Source organism: Athene cunicularia (assembly GCF_003259725.1).
Source record: "Athene cunicularia isolate RWA chromosome 2 unlocalized genomic scaffold, athCun1 chr2_part1, whole genome shotgun sequence".
Classification (NCBI taxonomy): Eukaryota; Metazoa; Chordata; class Aves; order Strigiformes; family Strigidae; genus Athene; species Athene cunicularia.
In genome coordinates this window covers 46,227,228-46,248,987 of record NW_020799095.1, presented here as the reverse complement: position 1 = coordinate 46,248,987, position 21,760 = coordinate 46,227,228, and the positions used below count along the sequence as shown (strand labels likewise).

The 21,760-nt window shown below is 36.4% G+C and overlaps 1 protein-coding gene across 1 annotated transcript in view; it reads right to left on the bottom strand.

Moving 5' to 3' along the window:
* Window positions 1-1,020: 1,020 nt before the first annotated feature.
* PRKAG2 (protein kinase AMP-activated non-catalytic subunit gamma 2) overlaps window positions 1,021-21,760 on the bottom strand; it is a 221,201-nt gene continuing 200,461 nt past the window's right edge. The window contains exons 6-15 of the mRNA XM_026843521.1: window positions 18,691-18,772; window positions 17,120-17,178; window positions 14,202-14,247; window positions 13,389-13,443; window positions 11,432-11,558; window positions 10,519-10,684; window positions 10,149-10,186; window positions 7,231-7,377; window positions 4,778-4,871; window positions 1,021-2,131 (exon numbers count right to left, since the gene is read on the bottom strand). Of these exons, the coding sequence (XP_026699322.1) occupies window positions 2,100-2,131; window positions 4,778-4,871; window positions 7,231-7,377; window positions 10,149-10,186; window positions 10,519-10,684; window positions 11,432-11,558; window positions 13,389-13,443; window positions 14,202-14,247; window positions 17,120-17,178; window positions 18,691-18,772 (846 nt within the window). The 3' untranslated portion in view covers window positions 1,021-2,099. The remainder of the gene's footprint in view (window positions 2,132-4,777; window positions 4,872-7,230; window positions 7,378-10,148; window positions 10,187-10,518; window positions 10,685-11,431; window positions 11,559-13,388; window positions 13,444-14,201; window positions 14,248-17,119; window positions 17,179-18,690; window positions 18,773-21,760) is intronic.

The following is a 21,760-nucleotide window of genomic DNA, read 5'->3' as shown; positions in this document are numbered from 1 at the left end:
AGGCCCAAAACTGTCTGTGTGGAACAGGGCCAAAAGACTTTGTGCTAAGAAGTAAAGTAGATACACAGTACCTATCAGTGGTTCAACCCTTATCTTCACAAAAACACCTTGAATACAGGGCTGAAGGATAATGCTCATGCAGCCTAGTGCCAGGTAGAGAGATCTGGCAATGCATTTGGGGGATTGCCTGGCTGCCCCTCTCCTAGGGCAGCTGCTGTGCGGGAGCTGGAGCCATACCGTCCATGCAGCTTGGGTGGCAGTTGCAGGTGGTCCTGCTGACCACTTACCCTTAAATACAGAGTTCTCATCTCCCACAAATTATCCCCTCCACACCTTCCACAAGAATGATAGCCACTCTACTCAGTTTAGTTTCTATCACTCCATCTCCCCAACAAAGATAATCAGAGCGGTGCTGATGTCATCTCTGAGGTGGCTGTTAGGCAAAACCAGCTATTCAAAACCATCCAGAACTGCAGGGAACAGAATCAGTATTTACCTAGTCAGAAAAGGTGCTGGAGAAGACTTGGCCATGATGTTTTGTCCCTGCCTCTCAACCCAAACCACTCTGTGATTTTTTTGACAGAGCAAGAAAATGAGATAGAAGTCCAAGAGAACAGTTTCCATTATGTACTACAGGAATATTTTTTACATGAAAGATGCCAGTAGGAAGAAAATTTTCATGTTTAGTTCAAAATTTAAATTTTATAGAAAGTAGAAAAGTTCTGAAGAAAGGGCTTTTCAATTACTATTAAAACCCTCACTTTTTATAAGCAAACCAAAACCAGTTAGCCTTTTACCTCGATGTTTATAAATAGAAAAATAATGGATCAATTTACTGCATTATTCCAGTACAGTATTCAGGCTGGAAACATAGTACAAAGAAGTACTGCCTGCATTATTCCATTAGCACAAGCCACCTTTAAAGTTGAAGGAAGTAAGAATCTTCCATCCCTAGTTTAATCAAAATGCACGTACATTTATACATGCAAAAGAACTTGGCAAGAACTGCTAAAAACAAACTGATGTTGTAGGGTTTAATTTCTTCCATCTACAAGAATCTACAATTATAAAAGTCTCATCTTCAAACTTTACAGTACATTTACATTAGCAAATACCCCACAGCTTTCCTCACTCCTCCACTTCTGTACAAATCATATACAATAAAAAGTTTCGGTTTTGTTGTACAAACATCATTTTACATTTTAATACAGATGAAAATATTGTTCTCTGGCACCTTGTTTCCTCCATGGTGCCTGTGTCTTACAGTACAGACCACTTTTGATCCATGCTTCTCAAATCTTAAGCTCAAGTCATATGGACTGATCAACAGGCCACAGGTTCTGCACCTCCAAACTTGTAAATAATGAGAAAATCTACCACTTGCTTGTATAACAATCAACAGTTTATTAATGGATATGGTGAAATTTTAGCTATCCACCAAAGATGTGTAAAAAATTGTCATGAAAGTAAAAATAAATAAAGCTGTTTTTAAAATCAGTCTTGTTTTACATCAGAATGCAACATTTAACACAAAACTGTCATTGAAGTTTTAAAGAAGTCTACTGATATTCAAATTACAGCTTTTATGACAAATCTAATGAGAACTGAAACTGATTTGGTTTTAGATTTAAAGACTTTCACATTCAAATACAGTGTCTCGTTTAGCACAATACTTCCTTTGACAGTGATGGGCAACAGTGATGACATATTGCTGTATTTTGACATAAGGCACTATGATATGAATATGCCATACACTTGCCTTATGTCACATATATCCATTGCTGACCAGTGACTTCTGTCAAATACAAAACGAAAAAGTTTCAGAATACAGTGCATTTTAATGAAGGACATCATGTGAAGTCTTCCAGCAAATGTTTTGAAGACATTTTGAAATACAAGCCTACATTTTAACATAAGCTTTTGTCATGCTGCTTTTTTTGCGACATCACTGGGGGGAATAGACTCATCATCCATCACTAAGTCCCAATACACATTCTCAACCATCCTGCTCTGTTCTATTGCAGTCACTGTTCTTGAGACAAACTTGACCCAGAAACTTTGTTCAAGTTCTCCTACAAACGTGTATACATTCACAGCAGTCATTCACTTTCGTTCTCCTTTTGTTTGGCACCTGTTAACAGAAGAGGAAAGCATCCATGATTTCCTTAGGCACATAGCACTTGGCTGCTGGAAAAGCACTGCTCATTCTGAATGCTGGAACTCTGTCTGATCATGTTATCAGAACCTTAGCATTGGATACCATTTATAAAAATATACTACAAGATTGCTAAATGCTAACATAAAACAAAAACAGTATGAGGAAAGCCTCAAGACCATTATTGCTTCTCACCTCATTGGCAAGGTAGACTTCTGGGAAGTTGCTAGAAGTGGCTTTGAAAATTCTCCCCAGCACAAAAATTTATTTTAAAAAATCCCAACTAAGAAGCCACACCCCAAACCTGTCCATCAGTGCAGAAGCCAAGCTTAATCATCATAACAGCCTCAAAAAATGAAGTCCTGTTTGAGAAAAACTGAATTCTTACATAGTTTGAACTACACTATGTTGATGGACCCATTTTTCCTGGCTCAGAGGCAGATTTTGCTTACAGGAGGGATAGGAGAGACCTGCTCGGCAGGACTGTATAGCATCTTGCCTCTTCTCCAAGTACTCAAACTAGCCACATGCTGGGCAACAACTGAACCCTATGGTGAGTTTGGCTTCAGCATCCAACACTAGAGAGCAAGAATCTCTTGCCAACAACCTGGAGTCACTACTTGTAATATATAATCAAACACTGAGATTCATTAAATACATCCAGTTTTCACATCAGAACTGATACTTCACCCCCCCCCACAACACAGGCTGATTTTAATTCCTGCCAGTCAATAAATTTTCTATTCTAGGCCATGAAGAGAAATGGAGAGTTTCGGGGCATGATTTATCTGGTTGTTCTAATGCATCCGCTTTAAGTAGTAAATCACACTCCAGACTCTACAAACTAGATCTACATTGCAGACATCCTCACTTCATGAGACAAAGCCCAACCTAAAATCGGGCAGTTGCCTGTGGAACTGCACTCTAATGGTTAACTGCTCCTAAAAAATGCCTTCCCTCACCTCATCTCTTCCAGTGGCATAATCCTGCCCCCTCTGTTGCTCTAACCCCTGTACTCAGTACTAGACTCTTCTGTGAGCCAGTCTAGTGTGCCAAACCGATAAAACTCTGCAGCTTTTTTGCTGGCTCAGTTTCCTGTTAGATCCATGAGTTAAAGCAGCACACAGAGGGATCTCATGAGTGTGGGTGCTGCTACACACTAAATGCCAGAAGCATATGGCCCAGTGTATGGGAGCAGGAACTGCCCTTTGTAATTAGAGAGCACTGTTATAGCTCAGAGTTGCAACTTACATGTCTGTGTAATTCCAGTATAACAAAACTCTTGGTTTGTCAGTATCCAGATTCATCATTCCTGTGTAAACTTTGCTCCATTAATGGTTAAGTTCTACTCTCCTTGGATCCTTCTACCCTCCAGTCATGAGGGAAACTACCTTCTCTGCCTGGAAAGGCACCATCTGCCTGTCTTTACACCTCCCTCTTAGGACAGAGATACATCCCTCCATTCTCTTTCTAGGCAACAACCCGGGCCTTTGGGCTGGTTTCCCTACTCACCCATACCTTTCACAGAAAGCTGGGTTACTTTGCTCTTCCAGGTCACTAAAAGGAACCAAATACATTGACATAATACCTCCAGCAATATCACTGATTACTTCTTTTCAGAGGAAAAATCTTACTATTTTAAAAAGCTACATTAACTTTAAGTCTACAGAGGAGAAAGACTTTCACGTTATCATGTTATCTATCAGTACAAGTAAAGAGATTCCAATTAAGCTCACATGTAGACTTTCTTTTTTGCAGGACATATCCAGCTCTGTTTGCTTAGTCTTGGTTTTTTGGTTTGTTTGGGGTTTTTTTTAGGTAAAATTGTAATCTTCAAGACATTTTTTTGTCTTCCTTGCAAAGCCAAAAAAGGGATTTGCTTTAGTTCTTGTGACACTGAAGTAATTTATGCAGTCCAAGTGAAGTTACAATTAAGAGTTAGTAACTTGGTCAAAACTTTAAGGAAAAAACCAACAAAACAAACCCAAAGCAAGCCTCCTCAACTAACATAAAAATAGCAGAAATAAACCTGTTGTTGGATACTCCTGTTAAAAAGGAACCTGATCATGTTTAGCAACACACTAGAGATTTCTGCTGGAATAATTCTGGTGGTCTGGGGTGCCATCTCTGGCATATCTGTGCCAACCAAAACCCACAGCGTAGCTGGACAAGTGCAGGACTCTGAGGAGGTGGTTTTGCAGAGCTAGCGGAAAGCACAGGTGCGTCCACACTAGGAGCACCTGGCCAGCATACAGAAATTCGGGAAGGTGGGGAAGGTGCCCTGTTGTAGATGCTTGTCTATGCATGCAACATTCAACTTCATCCTGTTTTTCCTATTAAAACATTAATCAATCAAGACTTCTTTTCTAAAAAGAAGATACATGAACAGCAATGACGTTCATGAAGCTTCTGCATGAATTCCTTAGTGAACAAAAGACTTGACAATATTTTGTCAGCTTTTTCCTGAAGACAAATTAATACTGTATCTATGTACAAGAACCATGATCAAACTGCTACAGAAGTTGAAAATCAGAAGTTTGGCATTGTCAAATAAATTACAACCAGCAGGGTGTACACACTACCAAATGACTTATAGCAAAGGTCAGAAGGCAACATCCATACCTGCTGGTGTGAGTACCAAAGCTTGTAGAATGTCAGAAAGGGAGATGATACCCACAATGCTATCTGCTTCATTCACTACCACCAAGCGATGAACCTGCAAGCAGGGAAAGTATTATGAGCCATTTGCCTGATTTAAAGTAAAAGCTAAAGTAAAGAAAAAAAACAGTAATGCAGTATGAAGACAAGTAGAAAAAGAAAAGGGTTCAAAATATTAGCAATACCAATCTCACACAGCAATACAAACATGCTTGCCCTACACAAATTAAAACTAGTACATATTTTAAAAGCCCACAGATATCCAACATGGCAACAAAATCAGATTTGAAGTGACAGTTAAGCCAAGATCTAGGACTTTAAAATACTTCTGCTCTCAAAAAGTAGCACTCACATCAAACACTTTCCCCCAACTTACAGGCTCTGCTCAACTCAGCCCAAGATCTCAAAAAATTAAGATACAGTAATAAAATGAGGCTTCCATCTGAAAAATACTTTCTCAGAGAGAAGCACAGCACTAAGACTTGTATCTTGACATGTCCAAGATGGTTTTAACCTAATTTTTCTTGTAGGGCTACACAATTGAAATCAGTGCCAGACTGATTTTAAAATACTCATTTTGCAAGAAGGCAGAAAACAGAAAAATAAAGATTCAACTTATCTGTGCAAATCCACTGTAGAGTTAATAAACACATGGCCACAGCTTGGAAGAAAGATTTATCAATAGTAAAACTGTATTTTTAAATAATGATCTTATCCTTGCAAATCTATTCTAGGAAACATTTTATAGTCTAAACTTGTATATAGTATAAAACTTGTCCTCACTGTAGGGAAAGGAGGTGGATACTCCTGTATCCTGGGGCTCACTGGCCAGAGCAGGTTACAGTGAGGAAAGAGCACTGCAGAACGAGGAGAGTGCCCCATCAGTCCTGGCTCCAGAGCCTACTGCAAGTGGGCACCAAGTTGTATAACTAACACTACAGCTGAACCAGCTCATAAGTAAGTGATCTTAAAAAGGGTGCTGTCAAAGTTGTGAACCTACTACGTGTTTACTTTTTACCCAAGTGAATTTTCTCTCGTCACTATTTTAAATTCAAATAATCAGATATAATGGTGAAGAAAGCAAAAATAATTTTTCTCCTGTTCTCAGAGAGGTGATAACAAGAAAGCTGCATCAGTCTTAATTTACTTTATGGTTGAGGTCAACCACTTCACTGCTAGTCAGGTACAAGAAAAGAGAAGCTCTACATTTTTTTGAGCAGTTATACCCACCTGACAAAGGGAGGAAAGAAAAGGAGAGCTGAAGAAAAACATTGTGGCGTTTTCTTTTTGATGAAACTTTGTTGGCGATATTTTAGATGGGGTTGTTAGTTTTTGTATATACACATAATTAATTGTTTTGTTCTTCTCTCAGTGTAATGAATTCAAGAAAAATGGACGAGGTAATTGTTTCATTTCCAGTAAGATCAAGCACTCATCTGGCAGCTAAAAATAGCTTGTAGTTTTGACTGACTCATTTTTACATATGTTTAGACTGAACCAAAGGGTAGGAGCTGGTCTTAAAACTCGTATGTCTAAAGCTTCTTAAGATAGTAATAAAATAATCCAAATGTGAATTTTGTGGGTCAGCAATTTATTCAATTTCAGGAAGCAAATCAAGCAGATGCGGAAAGTTACAAGTAAAAATTGCCTCACAGAGGTTCTAAGGGGTTATTAAAGTGCAAGTTTCACTCATATCAAATATATGTACAGTTACAGCCCTGAAGATTAAAAAAAACAAATACTGTAATTGAAGAGGTTAAAGCATCTGAATGGAGTTGTTCACACCTCAGAGACAACTGAAACTGGTAATAATGATTTTCTTCTGCAGAGAGGCATTACAGGGGAGGAAGACCTACATACTCATTCACCTCCGTGTATAATAAAGTTCCCAGTACTAACCAACAAGGTAAGAGCACCAAAATAACGGAAAGCACACAGACAGATACTTTACAAGAGCAGTTATTGAAGGCTTCTTCACAAGAACTTAATTTTTTGGGCCTGTATTTGTACAAGAGCAGTGCAGGACTCTGCATTAACTAACTGTACCCATTCAATTTCTTGAACAATATGCCAGTCAACCTAGTCATAACCTGGAGTTTAAAGACTTATTTGTCTGCAAAATTTATTGTCAAGTTTGGAAGAAACTTCATTTCTTCTAAGAAACTTTGCATTCAGTTAATATCATAAAACAGAAAATGCAAATAACTTACAGATGTACTGTACAGTATTTTGCACATCCCTCTAAGCATCTATAATCTAAGTCTATATAGCAAACTGATAACCAACACATGTAGTTATGAAAGAAATGCTTTCACCCAGTAACCAAAGTAATTTAGAAAAGATAAATTTCTACTATTTGTTAGTTTGGCAACACAACTTTTAACTTATAGCAAAGAAAAAATAGTAAATGTACTCACCTCGGCCTTCACTATTCTATCCACAATGGTCTCCAGTGTTTCCAGCATGCTACACTTTACAACACCTTCAAAATACTGAGAACGGTGCTGTAGGGCTTGCGTCACCGTGATATCTAGGTTATTATATGTTTTTTCAGCAGCAAGATTCTGATAAAAAACAAAAGATAAAACAAGACACTGAGATGGTACTTAGTAATAAAGTATTAAATGAAGTAAACATTTTGGTATCACATAGATACACATTTCTGGTATAAATCATGTCTATTCCAAGACACACTGAACAAAATACATGTTCTTTGGCTTCAGTTTTTGGAAACAGTAAATCATGCAGTTATGTTAAACACCATATGACAGACTGGGTTAACTGATAGAACTGTTTTGTGATATGCATTAGGCCAATGAAAATCTCTTTACTATGCTGTCTGATATTTGGCTTGATATCACTCATCCTGCCTTTGCCATAAGTAGAAAATGTAAAGATGAAGTTCTATAGGCTTTAGAATATATAGACTATATTTTAAGAATATCCCATTTTCTGTTTGTTTTTTGTAGGATAGGGGAGGACACAAACTGCTCTGAACACCACCCATGAAGTAGATCTTAGTGGAGATTTAAGTAGGGAACAAATTTAAGACTGTCTTCATCTTTCTTATTTGTGGGCTCAAACTCCCTCTCCTGGGCTGTGCTAGCACTGCCACTTTTTTTGTGTTTGTGTGTGTGTGTGTGTGTGTGTGTGTATATGTATATATTTATTAAAATATAACTAAAACCCATCACCACCACTAAAAGTAAGAACATTGAAGGAGTTTGACAGCTGACATTCTCAAGTTTCATTTCAAGAATAGCATCATGCTTGTAGCAAGATCTTTGTCCAGACTGGCAAAAGCTTTCTTTGTAGGTGAGACCACAGCAATACGTTGATAGTGTTGGCACATCCTGGCCTACTGATTTTGTGTACTGAAGCACTGAAGGAAGAACAAAGACAGATCTTTAAAATGAAAACACTGGACCAAGCAATATAAAGTGAAATTAAATTTTGGCTAGAATGTACTGTGATTGGTGAAGTTTTTTGGTTCAATTACACTGAATGTGACAAGATAGGTTTGAGATGATCATGAAGGTACAAGCAGTATTTTAGTTAACTCATTTAACTCGTTCCTAATGAAGGAAATTAGGAGGACATAAAAAGCCTCTACAAACTAAGTCACCCTACACACAATAACTAGTGTAATATAAAAGCTATTTCAATTCTATCACACCATTCCTAGGTTTCTCCCTTCAAGAACCTGAAAATGAATTCAGAACTTCATAAAAATGAAACAAATCTATCAACTTAGGCATGCTGCATATATAGGCACAGCTTAAAACACTGATTTAACTAAGCATATTAGCCACATGGTTTAAAGTTAAAAATCCCCAGGTCAATCTTGCAAATTCTATGCTTATTGAAGATAAGATTACACATTTCTGATTTTGGTCCTTCTTTTAAAGCTTGAAGATGTTTGAAGTAGACTGATGAAAAACTGGAAGCTTCAGAGGTGATTATATTTTAAGAAAGAATAATTTTTCCTCTGTTTAATAAGCGAACTAGTATATGCGAGGAAAACCTAAAATAATTGATAGATGCCCTAACTCTTTCTCATGTTACTAGCTGGGATCAAACAATTACACAATTATATCGTAAAGCTTTTGTTTGGTTGGTTTTTGGTTTTTTTTCCTCTCTAATTTTTGTTGCCCCGTCACTTAAAATGAGAAAAAGAAGTGAAAAACATCCCGAACCCTCTTCCTTTTTGTGTCTTTCTAAAGAACAAGGGGAAATAAAGGAAATGTGTCCCTTTCTCAAAGTCTAAAGCAGTTACAAAATAAATTGAAACACTGAACCCACCAACTGTGAAATTTCATTGGCTTTGATGTGAGATCAGTCTCGCTACAGCTGCTACCTATTCCCTGACCAGCTTTTATGGCAGAACAGGATCTTACACGGTAAAGAAACCCAGAGAACAGAAAGACAAACACCTAGAAGAGACAAGCAAGAAGAGTGACATTGTGAAATCTTCCATATTAAGAACGCTGCAGCCAGAGATATTTATAAGCTTGAAGTACTTCCATTTGGGACTATACTCCATATTTCTGAAAGGATTCTATACAGCATTTCAAACACCTGGATTCTTCATTAGCACTAGCAGGCTGGTGCAATACTCAACTTGGGCACTTAAATCTCTAAAAAATGATGCAGCTGTCAGAAGTTCCAATTAGAAAGCAGGTGCTTACAGGTGGAAGGGGACAGGGATAAAAAAACCTAAATATATTTTGCAAGTTTCTGAAGACTGCAAGAATAGAAGAGTCCTTGCTCTCTGAGGTTGGCAAATCACAGCATGAATCTGACTACACTGTTGCACTCCTAAAGAAAAAAACACAAACAGTGGCCTGAATTAGATCTAAACCAGAAGGAATACAGATGCAATACTCTGGAGTCAAGAGACTCACACACACAAAAAAAAAAATGGACCAAGTAGCTTTGACTCACTGGGAAGGTAAAGCCATCAAAGTACCCAGACTGCATGGAGATATCTGCATTCTTTTTGAAAACAGATCATGGAATGGCAGAGATGGGAAGAGAAAAATCTTACCTCAAAAATAGAAACAAACATAAAAGGCCTGTGCTCTTTTTGTAAGAATAGAGCCAGATCTAATTTTGGGTAACATCCAGAGCAGTAGATGCCTGTGTGCAAGTAGTATTACTAAAGACAGCTTAAATAAAAAATAATTTTAAAATGCTGTGCAGGGTGAATGGAATCTTTTATTCACTTTGTTATCTAAAGCCTAAAGAACAGAACAGCCAAAATTGATGTATTCAATTAATGTGCAAATGCTTATGGCATATAAAATATTTAACAGAATTTAAGATATATACTTACTATTACATCAAATTTGGAATAAATATCTACAACTTTTCCTAAAAAGAAAAACAAAAGTTAATAAACTGCTTAAAATACAAAATTAAGTTTTCTTGCTTCCTGCTTTCATTTATTATCTTATAATTACACACAAAGAAACAGACAGGTCAAGAAGAAAAGATGGAAAAAACCCAACCAACCTACCAAACGATGAAGTTCTTCCAAGCCTATCAACCTACTTCTTGCATATTTCTTTATATTCCATTTATCCCCCTGCATTATTTTTTAAAATTTATTTTATTCTTTGTCATCCCCCTCACCCCAAGGTTAATCCAGAGTTCAGCACCATTTATCTTACCACACTTTTGTATACAGAAGACCCAACACACACCTGACTCATCCACAACAGGTAATGCTGATATCCTTCTCTCTACAAATATATTCAAGGCTTTAATGATAGGAGTGTCTGGATGTATGAAGGCAATGTTGTGGTAAGTTCCTATTCCAAGTTCATCCAGATTCTTCTTCATAAAGGCAGGCTTTGGCATCTCTGACATCTAAAAAAGTTAGAATGAATGTATTTAAACACTGCAGTTTTCTGCACCTACTGTGTTGTCATATGATTGGTATCTATACTAGGAAATCTGTATTCACTCATCCATCTACAGACTCCAAATGATTGCTACAGATCATTAAAGTAAATCTGCAACTAGATTAACGTAAAGTCAAAATAAGTTCCCAGATCTAGAAGCATTACTTCTGTTCAAAGAAGCTCTAAATTAAGACCATATAACTAAGGTTTTTGCACATTATTTATATTTGTGGTAAACCATCACTAAAAGCTTTCGATCATAAGCTATATCCCACTGAAACTGTGGGGAGAATACAGCAAATCATACTATACTCTGTAATCTTATTTTGAAGTCTTGTTGCCTTGCTTGGCCTCAAATCCATTCCTGTGACTAACATAAGCTACAGTGAGTAATGTTAATCTCATCTCTGGGAGACAATTCATTTTTCTTTTCATGTAAACAAGCTTCTGAAGCTGGAGTACATCATCCAGAAAGGACAGCAAATTACTCAAGTAGCTAAGACAAGTCCCTGATGTTTAGGTTTCTTTAAATGACTAAAAGTAAAGAGAATGTACAGGCCCTATATCAAGTTTTAATGGTATCAAAAAAAGATAAGCACAGACACAATGAATATGAAGTTTATCAGGAAGTTTCTGTACTCAGACTTAAAGATATCTACTGGGGGGGAAGGGGCTAAAATAAGTTAAGCCAAGAATAATTTTAAATACTTACAAAAAGCTGGAGGAACTTGAGGATTCTTTTATGGGTAAGTATATAAAGTGCATTTCCACTGACTGGATCTATAACTGGCAATCTGTGGATTTTGTTTTTGATCAATGAATATACAGCATCAAAAAGGCTGAGGACAAAAAACATATTTTAATGACATTACTCATTGACAGCTAGAATTCAAGTGATATATACACATATTTAAAAACCCCTCTGAAGTACATATGAGTAATTATTTGAATTATCTTTGCTGTTATAGAAAACAGAAGTTAAGAGATTTTAAATTAACTGATGCAGCTGGTAAAACACATCAACAACAATATGCGCTCATTAACATAAAACCAGTAAGAAAATTTGATGCAAAGTGACTTTGTGGTAGAAAGTACAGCAAAAAAATTTCTTCACAAGTGTAGATTGTTCTTCCAGTGAGTGGTGTGCTCACAGTATCCCTGCAACTCAGAATGGATGTTTGTGTTCAGAGACAGAGTGTTCTTGTGCATAATGCATCTCAATCCCAAAATTCTATAAAATTTTCTAGGAAAAGCATTTTTACAGCTAAGTGTATATATGCAATTAAACCAAAACAATTATCTAATAATTTAACTAAACTATAATTGGGGCAAAAAGTTAATTCTCAGGAGATAGGAAACACTCCTCCAGACACTGCAGACTACAATTTAGCAATATTCCAACCTGTGCAAGTCTGCCCTTCTTGCAAGTAACGCTTTTTTTCCCCTTGATCCTAGTAGGACTAGGATAAAACAGCTGACCACCAATTGCCGTAAGTTAATAAGTAATAGTTAGTAAAACTTTGATAAATACCTACTAGGCTTCTTCCCATACACAACGAAGTATACGTTTTGAGTCCATTACAGGGATGAACTATCCCATTCGACATACATGGAGTCAAGATTCCCATCATTGCACTGTAGATTCCACTCCTGGAATAAGCATTTAACTACTCCTAAGTGTTGCAGTATGATTGTCACAGAACCCAAGTGCTTTTCTGGATCAGCTCTTAAGTTGTCTTGCTGCATCCTTTTATACATGTCCTAGTGCATCTTCTTTATTGCAATACTTCTCTTGCTGTACCTTGGACTAAAACCAATTATACTGTTTTGTTGTCTTAACAATATTCTTTCAGCCACCTACCATTCAAAATACATTCTTTATGACTTATTCACTACTTAATGGCAATTCTAACAAGGATACAGCATATCATTACTTTCAGGTAATCACTGGAGTCCCCTTCACCAGTTTCCTTTGACAGGACATAAGCAATCCCATTCCACAAACTGAAAGCAAGGATCAGAACTTCACGTTCTCTTGTTCAGCAGCTGAGTAGTACTCAAGTTGTTAGGTGACCAACTAAAGCCCTCTTTCAAGTTACCTTTCATAAATAAGGTATAATGGCAGTTTAAAAACTATTTCTTTCAAATTCCACCAAGAAAGGCAGTCATTTATATTTTAAGGAACACAGACCTAGTAGTAGTAGAGCAGAACAAAAGACACATATTGTCTTTCCTTTAGTTAAGGAAAATTACTTGTGTTGAAAAGTACTGTAAGTTTTCAGTAACTGTGATTGCTGAGAAGACAGCTGAAAGGCTCTGTAGAGTCTGATTTTCATGAACCAAAAATGAGTTGGAGGCTCTAGCTTGAAGGGTCATCAGGTTGCCTTTTTTGTATGTTTTGGGGCAATTAATTTTGATCCATATCTAGTTTATTTACCAGAACAGTTACACTAATAAAACATAGATCTTTACCTAAAAATTCTCTTCTTTGAATATCACTCACAATAAAAAAAAGCTCCCACACCTTCTTGATTATATTAAAACACAGTCCTTCATTATTGTACTCTAGTTTACAATATTGTTTCTCATTTTATAAAGAAAACTTAAATTCAGTGTTGAGAAGGAGTTAGTTTATTTCAAGTTAAACAGACTGAAAAGCAAAATCCTACCTTGCATCTGGGGAGATGTTCACCAAAGGTTTAAATGTTTCTTGTAAATAAAGCTCTGTGTAGAGAAAAGAAATAGATCATTACCACTTTATATGAAATTAGATCTTGTTATGAAGGCTTTTTATGAATTCATTTGTATAAAACTATGTGGAAGTCAGACAGCAATATATAACAGTCACTTTAGTTATTCTACCACTTACGCACGTCTCTTAAAACAGTACCTGTGTAAAGCAGTACTGAACTGATTACCACCAGAGGTCACTGCATCAACAGCGAATAATTCTTTACCAGTTCCTTTCCTGGGAGGGTGTGCTGCATGGGGTACTTCATATTATTTCAAAGCTTCCTCCCCACATTTAGCACTTCTGTTCATATCCAGAATGTTGTACAAACTTCTTGTTGCATCATGCAATTCACCCAGTCATAGCTTGCTGCTCATCTATCAGTTCACTCAGTATGTAAGGTCATCTAGTCACTCTGTACCCTGACTCAGATACATTCCCATTCCACATATACTTAACTCTACAGCCACACATTCTACCATACTCCAGTTTCTTTTTTAATTTCTTAAAGTGCGAGATGGTACTAATCATGAACAAGTGGCGAAGTATATAGCCCAGATCACTCTAGTCCCTATTCTGTTTCAGATACAAAAATAAGCAGGAAGAGTCAATGGATAAGCTCTTAATATTTCTGTTTTCATTAAATGGTATGTGAAGAGAGACAAGCTCAGTCTATGATTAATTAAATATCCACTATACTGAAAAACATTACAACATACTAAATTATTAACCAAGTAGTAAGTATTCTTACCCCTCCAGGTTTCTATCTTGTGCTCCTCCAGTTCATAAATCTGAACCTAAAACGGGTAGATGAAAAGGTCAGCTTGAAGTATTAATTTTAAACCCAACATAATTAAGAACATAAATATCTGAATAGTTTTCTTACATTTCACTGCAGGCAATCTAACAAGAGTAAGAACAGCCCAGAATAACATTTCTTGACAATAAGAAGAAGAAAGGGTGCAATCCTGCTCAATGCAGAGTACCATACTGGGCCTATCATTTCAGGGGACAGGAAAGATCTTCCACCTGCCCAGGTTCGTAGTCAATACTCAAAGGCATCTCCTCAGTAATTCATCTCACCTTAAAACAGTCATGACAGAGTAAACCCTCTGATGATTCCTCACACACCCAAACGCTTACCCTGATGACTTATTAATGCTAACAGAGATTAATTTTACTGTTACTTGATTACAAACAAGCAAAAACACTTGGTTTAGTGCTCACTTCAGTCAGAAGAACCAACATTGTATTCCCACCCCCCTCAAGTTTAATATTTTACTGATGTTACATTCTTTAAAAGTTTTCAGATACTGAATCTAAGCCATGGATGCTCTCAGCATTTCTCCTGTGCCAGCAATGTTGCACCTGGCCTGGGTTCATCTGGTCCCAGGAACCAAACAAGCAAAAAGAGTTATAAAACATTGTCAGTTTTCTGCTGGTTAAGCTTCCTTAACTGGCTCGCAAAAATGACTGGCAAGTGATACAGGACAAAGGGAGTGGCAGCTTATCAGATCAGCTATGACATCCAACCACTCAAGAGTCCAGTCTTTGAAGTTTAAAACATACTAAAACCAAAAGCAAAAAGAGACACAGTCACATCACCAACTTCCTGCTGTTCAGCAGCTATTTCAAAGTTCTTTGTCAAAAGATTGCATAACTCTTTACAGTATTCCATCTTGCTGATGGTTTTCTGAAAATTTTTCAGATGCAAAAGCTACCTTTCTCTAAAGGTATCAAGTTGCAAGCCAGTCACTTGCAATAGTAACAGCACTCTCTATAGCCTAGGTGTTCATCATCACATAGCTCTTCTGTCAGGTGCTTCTGCAAAGACTGCTGAAACTGAAGAGTTTACAGGTGAAGGGTAGAAGTATCCACAAAGCCTACTACATTAATCTTTGAGCTAAACGGAGGCTACACTTAGATTTTTCTCCGGAATTAGCACCCTTTGAAGAGTATAAGGGAATGTTAAATTGATATACTGTAATTGGACTACTGGCTGACATAAAAGATACGTACATAAGCAAGTTAATCTTTTAGGGCACTTCACAAAAAAGGCAGTTAAGACAGTGAAATGAGGTTCAGAAGATCTAGTGAAGCGATCAGAAGAACAGGAGACTGCTTTAGATGCTGATGAGGCTAAACCTTGTTCCTGACCATACTGTAGGGAAGAACTACCTGGATGTTCTTTATTAATAATTTGAAAATATTATCTAGTATATGAACAGCAACATGCTTCACACTGCATTGTGATGCATTCAGAAAGTATGACTAAAATACTTAAAGATTTTTATTTTCAGCATAATTTTACCTATTAAGACTAGCTCATTCCCCCATGGAACATTACTTTTTTTTTTTTTTTTTTTTTAAGACTGAAACAATCGCTTAAGTCAAATGTTGTAACTTCTCAGCTATTCCTCCTTACTGCTGCCACTTTAATCACAACCTATGGAATCAGATGTTAGACAATGTAAACAGGAGTGACAACAGTCAGACCTTAGGTAAAGTTACATGGAAAAACTGGTAGTATTGAGATTGAGCATCATTACAATATGGAAACCATTGAAGGAAGTCATCAGTGTACAATCACTTTTCATTTGCTTCTTTCCCTACCCTTGTAAGTCTCAAGGGGGAAAAAAATTTCTTTAACAACGACAGTGCACCACACTATTGGCATCTCACAAGAATTTCACTATAAATTTTAAAAATTAACATGACCTTTGAGAAGCCTAATACATCAGATCTGCTTCATCCAACTGTTCTTGATTTTTAGCTAGTAAGACACAGTACATATGTTTTAATTGGTAGAGGGGGAATTGTGATTTGACAGGAACAAGAAAAGGATGTAAATGTATGTACGAACGTGAAAGCTAGAGAATTTCAGCAACTGACTGGCAGTGGGAATTTTAAATTACACTTAACTGAAGTCAACAGATCTTCAACTGACTGTGCAACTCAGTCATGTAACTAAAGTATTTGCATTTATTTAACTAGTTTAATTTGTTTATTCTACACCATCACTCCAAGAAGAGAATAACCTGTTAATGCATCCAAGCCCCTGTACGCTAGCGTTCTGCTTAACTCTGCACACTCTTTCAGAATAGCTGTACCACAGTTATGAGACAAAGATGATTCTATAAACATGTGAACAATGCATAGCAACATATCTGATTTTTAAATACAATGAACTTTTTCATGTAACTTCAAGACACCTGCCCCAAATGCTTCTGGGAAGATTATTTGCCATTTATCTAGAGCTCTGATTCCTATTGAAATATGTGCTTTGAAATAACCTGAACACAAATAAATACAGCAATCAATAATCATGTATTTTCCTTCATCCTTTTTATATCACAATTTTTAGTAAGTATGTTAAACCAGATTCTTCATCCTAAATGCATTATTCATTAGTATCAACACTAAGTGGTCCAAATTAAAGGCTATCATTATGGTAAGCACCACACAAAACATAAATAGTAGTACACATTACGGAAATTCTTCACATTTATACACGTATGAAAACCCCCAAACCCTCACAGTGAGTATACCCATGACATATCTAAGCTTCCCAAGACTTTAATAATAGCAATCATTATCAATCTTTCAGTTTGATATTTCAGTCTATACTGTATAGCAAATGATAAAAGTATAGCTTAACATCATACTTACCATTGGAGACTTATAGTATCTATGCAGTATGTTAATGAAATCTGTAATTGTTAACATTCCTGGAACAAGTGATACATAAAAAAAGTTCTTCAGATATATACTTAACATACAGAACTTCTAGCTATTTTCCCTGTTTATATTCACAATATAGAATTTAATAAACATTAACTTCATGTAACATACTAGTCATGCTGGACTAATCAACAGTGGAATTCCAAAAATATGCATATTCACTTTCACACTGATACTATACTTCAGAATAAAAACATATATCTGATAATATTCAAAATGATAACCTATGTGCTTCTCTTCTTTCAACCTAACTCAAAAAAAACCTTGAATCCAGACTGCATCCACCCCCAAAAGCACTGAAAGAAAAGAGGGGGTTTAAAATATCTTTAAAGGTTTGATATCTAGCCTTGCCTTTCATTTGCTTTTTGAATAAGACACATTATTGTTATGTACTTGCCAAGCCAGGCAGACTCTTGGACTCAAATAAAGGAAGAGTATAATCCATTTTCTTGAATATTACTTATTGAAGAACTCGATTCAATCATTGCCATAGTAATCCTCAACATATGTATTGAAATGTGACTTTTTTTTTTTAGAAGAGATAGTACGTCTACATTTTAACCAACACCAAATGTTGTGATATAATATTGATGATTAGTTTACCTGAAAACATTAATTTTTTTTGAGCTTTCAAGTTCTAAATTTAAGAAGATGTAATTGCTCCACTGTTTACTACTCTTACATCTAAACCCAAGAAACTAAGAAAAGGGGAAGGGAAAAATTAATCCAGGTCAGCTTTACATCACCAGAACTTAGTTACCGACAGAAAATGAAATGAAATATAAAAGACACATAGCATTCCTATGATGTATTGCATGAGAACACTGCTCCTCCGCCCTTGGATTTAAAATATTTTAACAAATGCTTTATAAGATGTCTACCATTGATTTCTAAGAATCCTCAATCTACATTCCAGGTCACAAGAAATGCATATAATAGTATTTATAACTGCCATTATGTCTCTGTCTTCTAACTGCAACAGAGATCTAATTTTGGAAGATTATTGTTGTGGAAATTAATTACATATTTTTTTTAAAAGCAATACATATATCTAATGTTTTTTCTCACAATATGGAACATATCTGTATCATTCAACATTATTTCTGGTATTTAAAGATTTCTCAGTGCACCTCACAGAACATGCAGAGAAGGATGCTTGTATTGCATGTATTTTAGAACACTGCAACATTAAATTCTTTTTGTAGTTCCTATTTTCAAATTTCCTTTTTGTGACCATTACATCTTTAAATACACAGTAAAATACATACATTAAAGACCAAATTTCAGAAGGTTAGGACCTAAAAGGATCATCATGATTCTCAAAGCACAGCAACACTATAAAAACTGGCAATATCTCACTCCTCACAAGGAGGAAAAAGAAACCCTCATTACTAGTGTATCTCTAGGCTGTTAGATGATGGCTAGCTCCAGACCATCTTCTGCAACAGCAAAGCACCCTGGAAATTCAAGTAATCCTGAATAACATTAGAACTACTTACCTACAAAACTCTGTTTTTTACTCTCCCACAGTGGAGCTGCTCTCACACCATTTGCCACCAAAGCAAAAAAGGCTTTCTTTACCTGCAAAAAGAATGAGCAACTAAACAAATCCTGTCTCTTAATTCAGCATACCAGACACCAACAGAAGGGTTTCCCAGTTACTAGGAAAAATGCAGTATAAACAGGTAGCTGATATTCAAAACAGAACAAAAAAAACACACACAACAAAAACCTTAGGACTTTTGCTTCTTAAGTGGTTAAAAAGCTCAGAAAAAAAGCTTAGCAAAACTAGATCTGGTTTTGTTTTGTTATGTGAATATTCTATGCGAACACCTTTGATTAAAGAAGCTGATACAGCTGAAAAGGTATGCTCACTAACTTCAAATTTATTCCTGTGTAATATTACCCATGAAAGTTATACCACACAACCCCCCATCATGACATTGAATAAATCTGTAATGAACAAAACTATCATAATGTCCAGTTCATGGATACAACTTAACATTTGAAGATTTTGCTATATGCTAGTTAGTGTTCACTGTAGAAAGAGTTGTATAAAAAAAAACAAACAGAAACCTAAAACAGTAAGCCTCATTTTCTCTCCAGCTTTCAGACGCATGATTTATATAAATTAACATTGATTGTTTTGATTATTTTAAATATGACCAAGCTATGACTTAAAAGGACTAGTTAGCCTGTTTTGCTGCTAAAGAAATGTAGATAAAACCCTTCATTTGTTTTACTTAATTAACCCTCCACAATTTCTGAAACAGAGGTTACAGGGTTATAGTGTCATTCTCAAAAGAAAAGAAAAACTTCCCTGTGAACCCTAGTTCTCTGAAGTGTAAAGCAGTCAGGCTCTAGTGCACCTCAAAATCCTGATCTCTTGGTGATGCTTGAGCATATTATTGTTCCTGTCCTGCTCAAACCCCTAAATGGTCTTCACATAGAAAACACAATACAAAAGTGATGGCTCTTGTCCAGGTCTTGACCTGGCACAAAACTAGGACATAGCCAACCTATATCTCTACATCCATGAAATTGGTCCTCAGTCCAAATAATACAGACATAGAAATTGTAATTGCTTGACAATTGCAATCTGAACAGACCATGATCACACAGAAGCCTCTTATGTGTCAACTTTGAATTGTGTGCCAAGGAGCTCCTCTGCACAACAAATTCAGGAATAAAAGGGTTTTACAGTCAACAGAATCGGCATTCAAAATAGTAGGGGCAAAACGTAGGTGGGGAAAAAAAAAAGCAAACCTGACATTGTTAGCTGCAACCTTCTTGGAAAAGTTTGCAAAGCCATCCTTATGATAGCTAATGTCAAACGATGTTTGACAGAATCTCCACTTATACTTACTGTTATAATGTAGCAGTTTCAATTTCTAAAAGTTAGTAAGACTTCTACTCTGGACCAGAACACATCACCTCTGCCTACACCTGTAATTTCCAATGATTGTTTCAAATACATAGTGTTATCTTACTGTACATGAATGACAATCTTTAAGATTAGACTTCTGAAAGCAATCCGTATTTCTTGCTACATCTATGCAGCCCAACTGCTTTCTCTCTGACCACAAGAAGCAAATCTAACCTCCTGACCTCAGCAGATAACGGTTTTCAGAGCTGCCTCCTGACTTTACAGATGCTTCTGCCATATCATCAGCGAACAGAAATGATGATCTGCTTAACAACCATCACCCTTAAACTGCATTAAAACTGTAGAACCCATATAGGGAAAAAAATACCCAGGACCACAGATAAGACGCTAAAATACACACCATGTAGTATTTAATCTAGCAAATTAAATAGATTAATAGTTAAATAGTTAATCTAGCAAATTAAATAGATTAATAGTTAAATAGAAAGGTCCTAGAGGTATTCAGCCACCTCACTGACACATGGAGTCGGGTAAAACAAACATTACCAAATCCACCACAGGAGCATACTAACTCATAAATATGACTGAAACCACAAAGACTCTCCAGGCAGACACATGAAGTGTCCCACATAACAGGATCACACTTAACAGTTAACACAGCAAAACCTAACAGCAGTGAGTTATTTGGGGAGCAGGTAAGACAGAAGTGAGTTCACACAGACTAACTCCACCTTCAGGCAAAATAAGATCTAACTACTCTTTATCAAGAGAGGAAAGTACACTTAAACTGCCCAAAACTGAGAGCCTTCAGCTTTGCTATCTTTCCATAATAGCAGCTACCACACCACTTAACAGTCACTGTCAACTTATGTCTCAAGTCTTCCACAGAAAAATGTTCAAGCTGTATCAAATCAGGAAGGTAACAGCTAATCTATTAGAGCCAAAGGGAAAACAGCTTTCTTCCAGTAGCAATCATGCAACAAACTGAAGCAAGTTTACAAACTCTGTAACTGATGACCTGGAAAAGCATATCCACAGCAGAAAAGATGTGAGGAACCAACTATAGGACTTCAGGCAACCTCCAAATTCTTGGTACTACTTCTCAGACACAGTAGCAGCAAACACCACCTAGCACAATAGTGGATGAGATGGTAAAAGTGAGGTATTTTGGATTCAGAAACTGTACTTCAAGAAAAAGAGTTCCAAATATATACTAGGCAAGAAGCTGAGTTTGCAGACAATCCAGAAGGAAGTTTCCTTAAATGATCAGTTCTTGCCCTGATTCTGTTTGATCTAGTTGCAAGTTATTTGTCTCCAAGAACCTCCAGTTAGATGCCATCTTGTCTAGATTTTGGAAGAACCGAGGGCTGCTGAACAGATACAGCTACTGAGATGGTTCAGACTTACATCCTTCATAAAAGACAATGAGTTCAGCTTGGGTATTAGGATATTAAACATTTGATGTAATAAATCACCAAAATTTAGTGAAGAAACACTTAAAACTCATCTCTCTGGGCCATCTTCCTAGACCAGTGTGACATTCCTATTGTTTTCTTCAGTTTTATAGTAGAAAGGGTTATAGTTACTTTTCAAATAAAATAACAGTGCCATCAGTTCTTAATGCTTGTCCCTTATTTGAGTAAGGTAATTACAAAGCAAAAAACCCAACTTAATTCTTATTT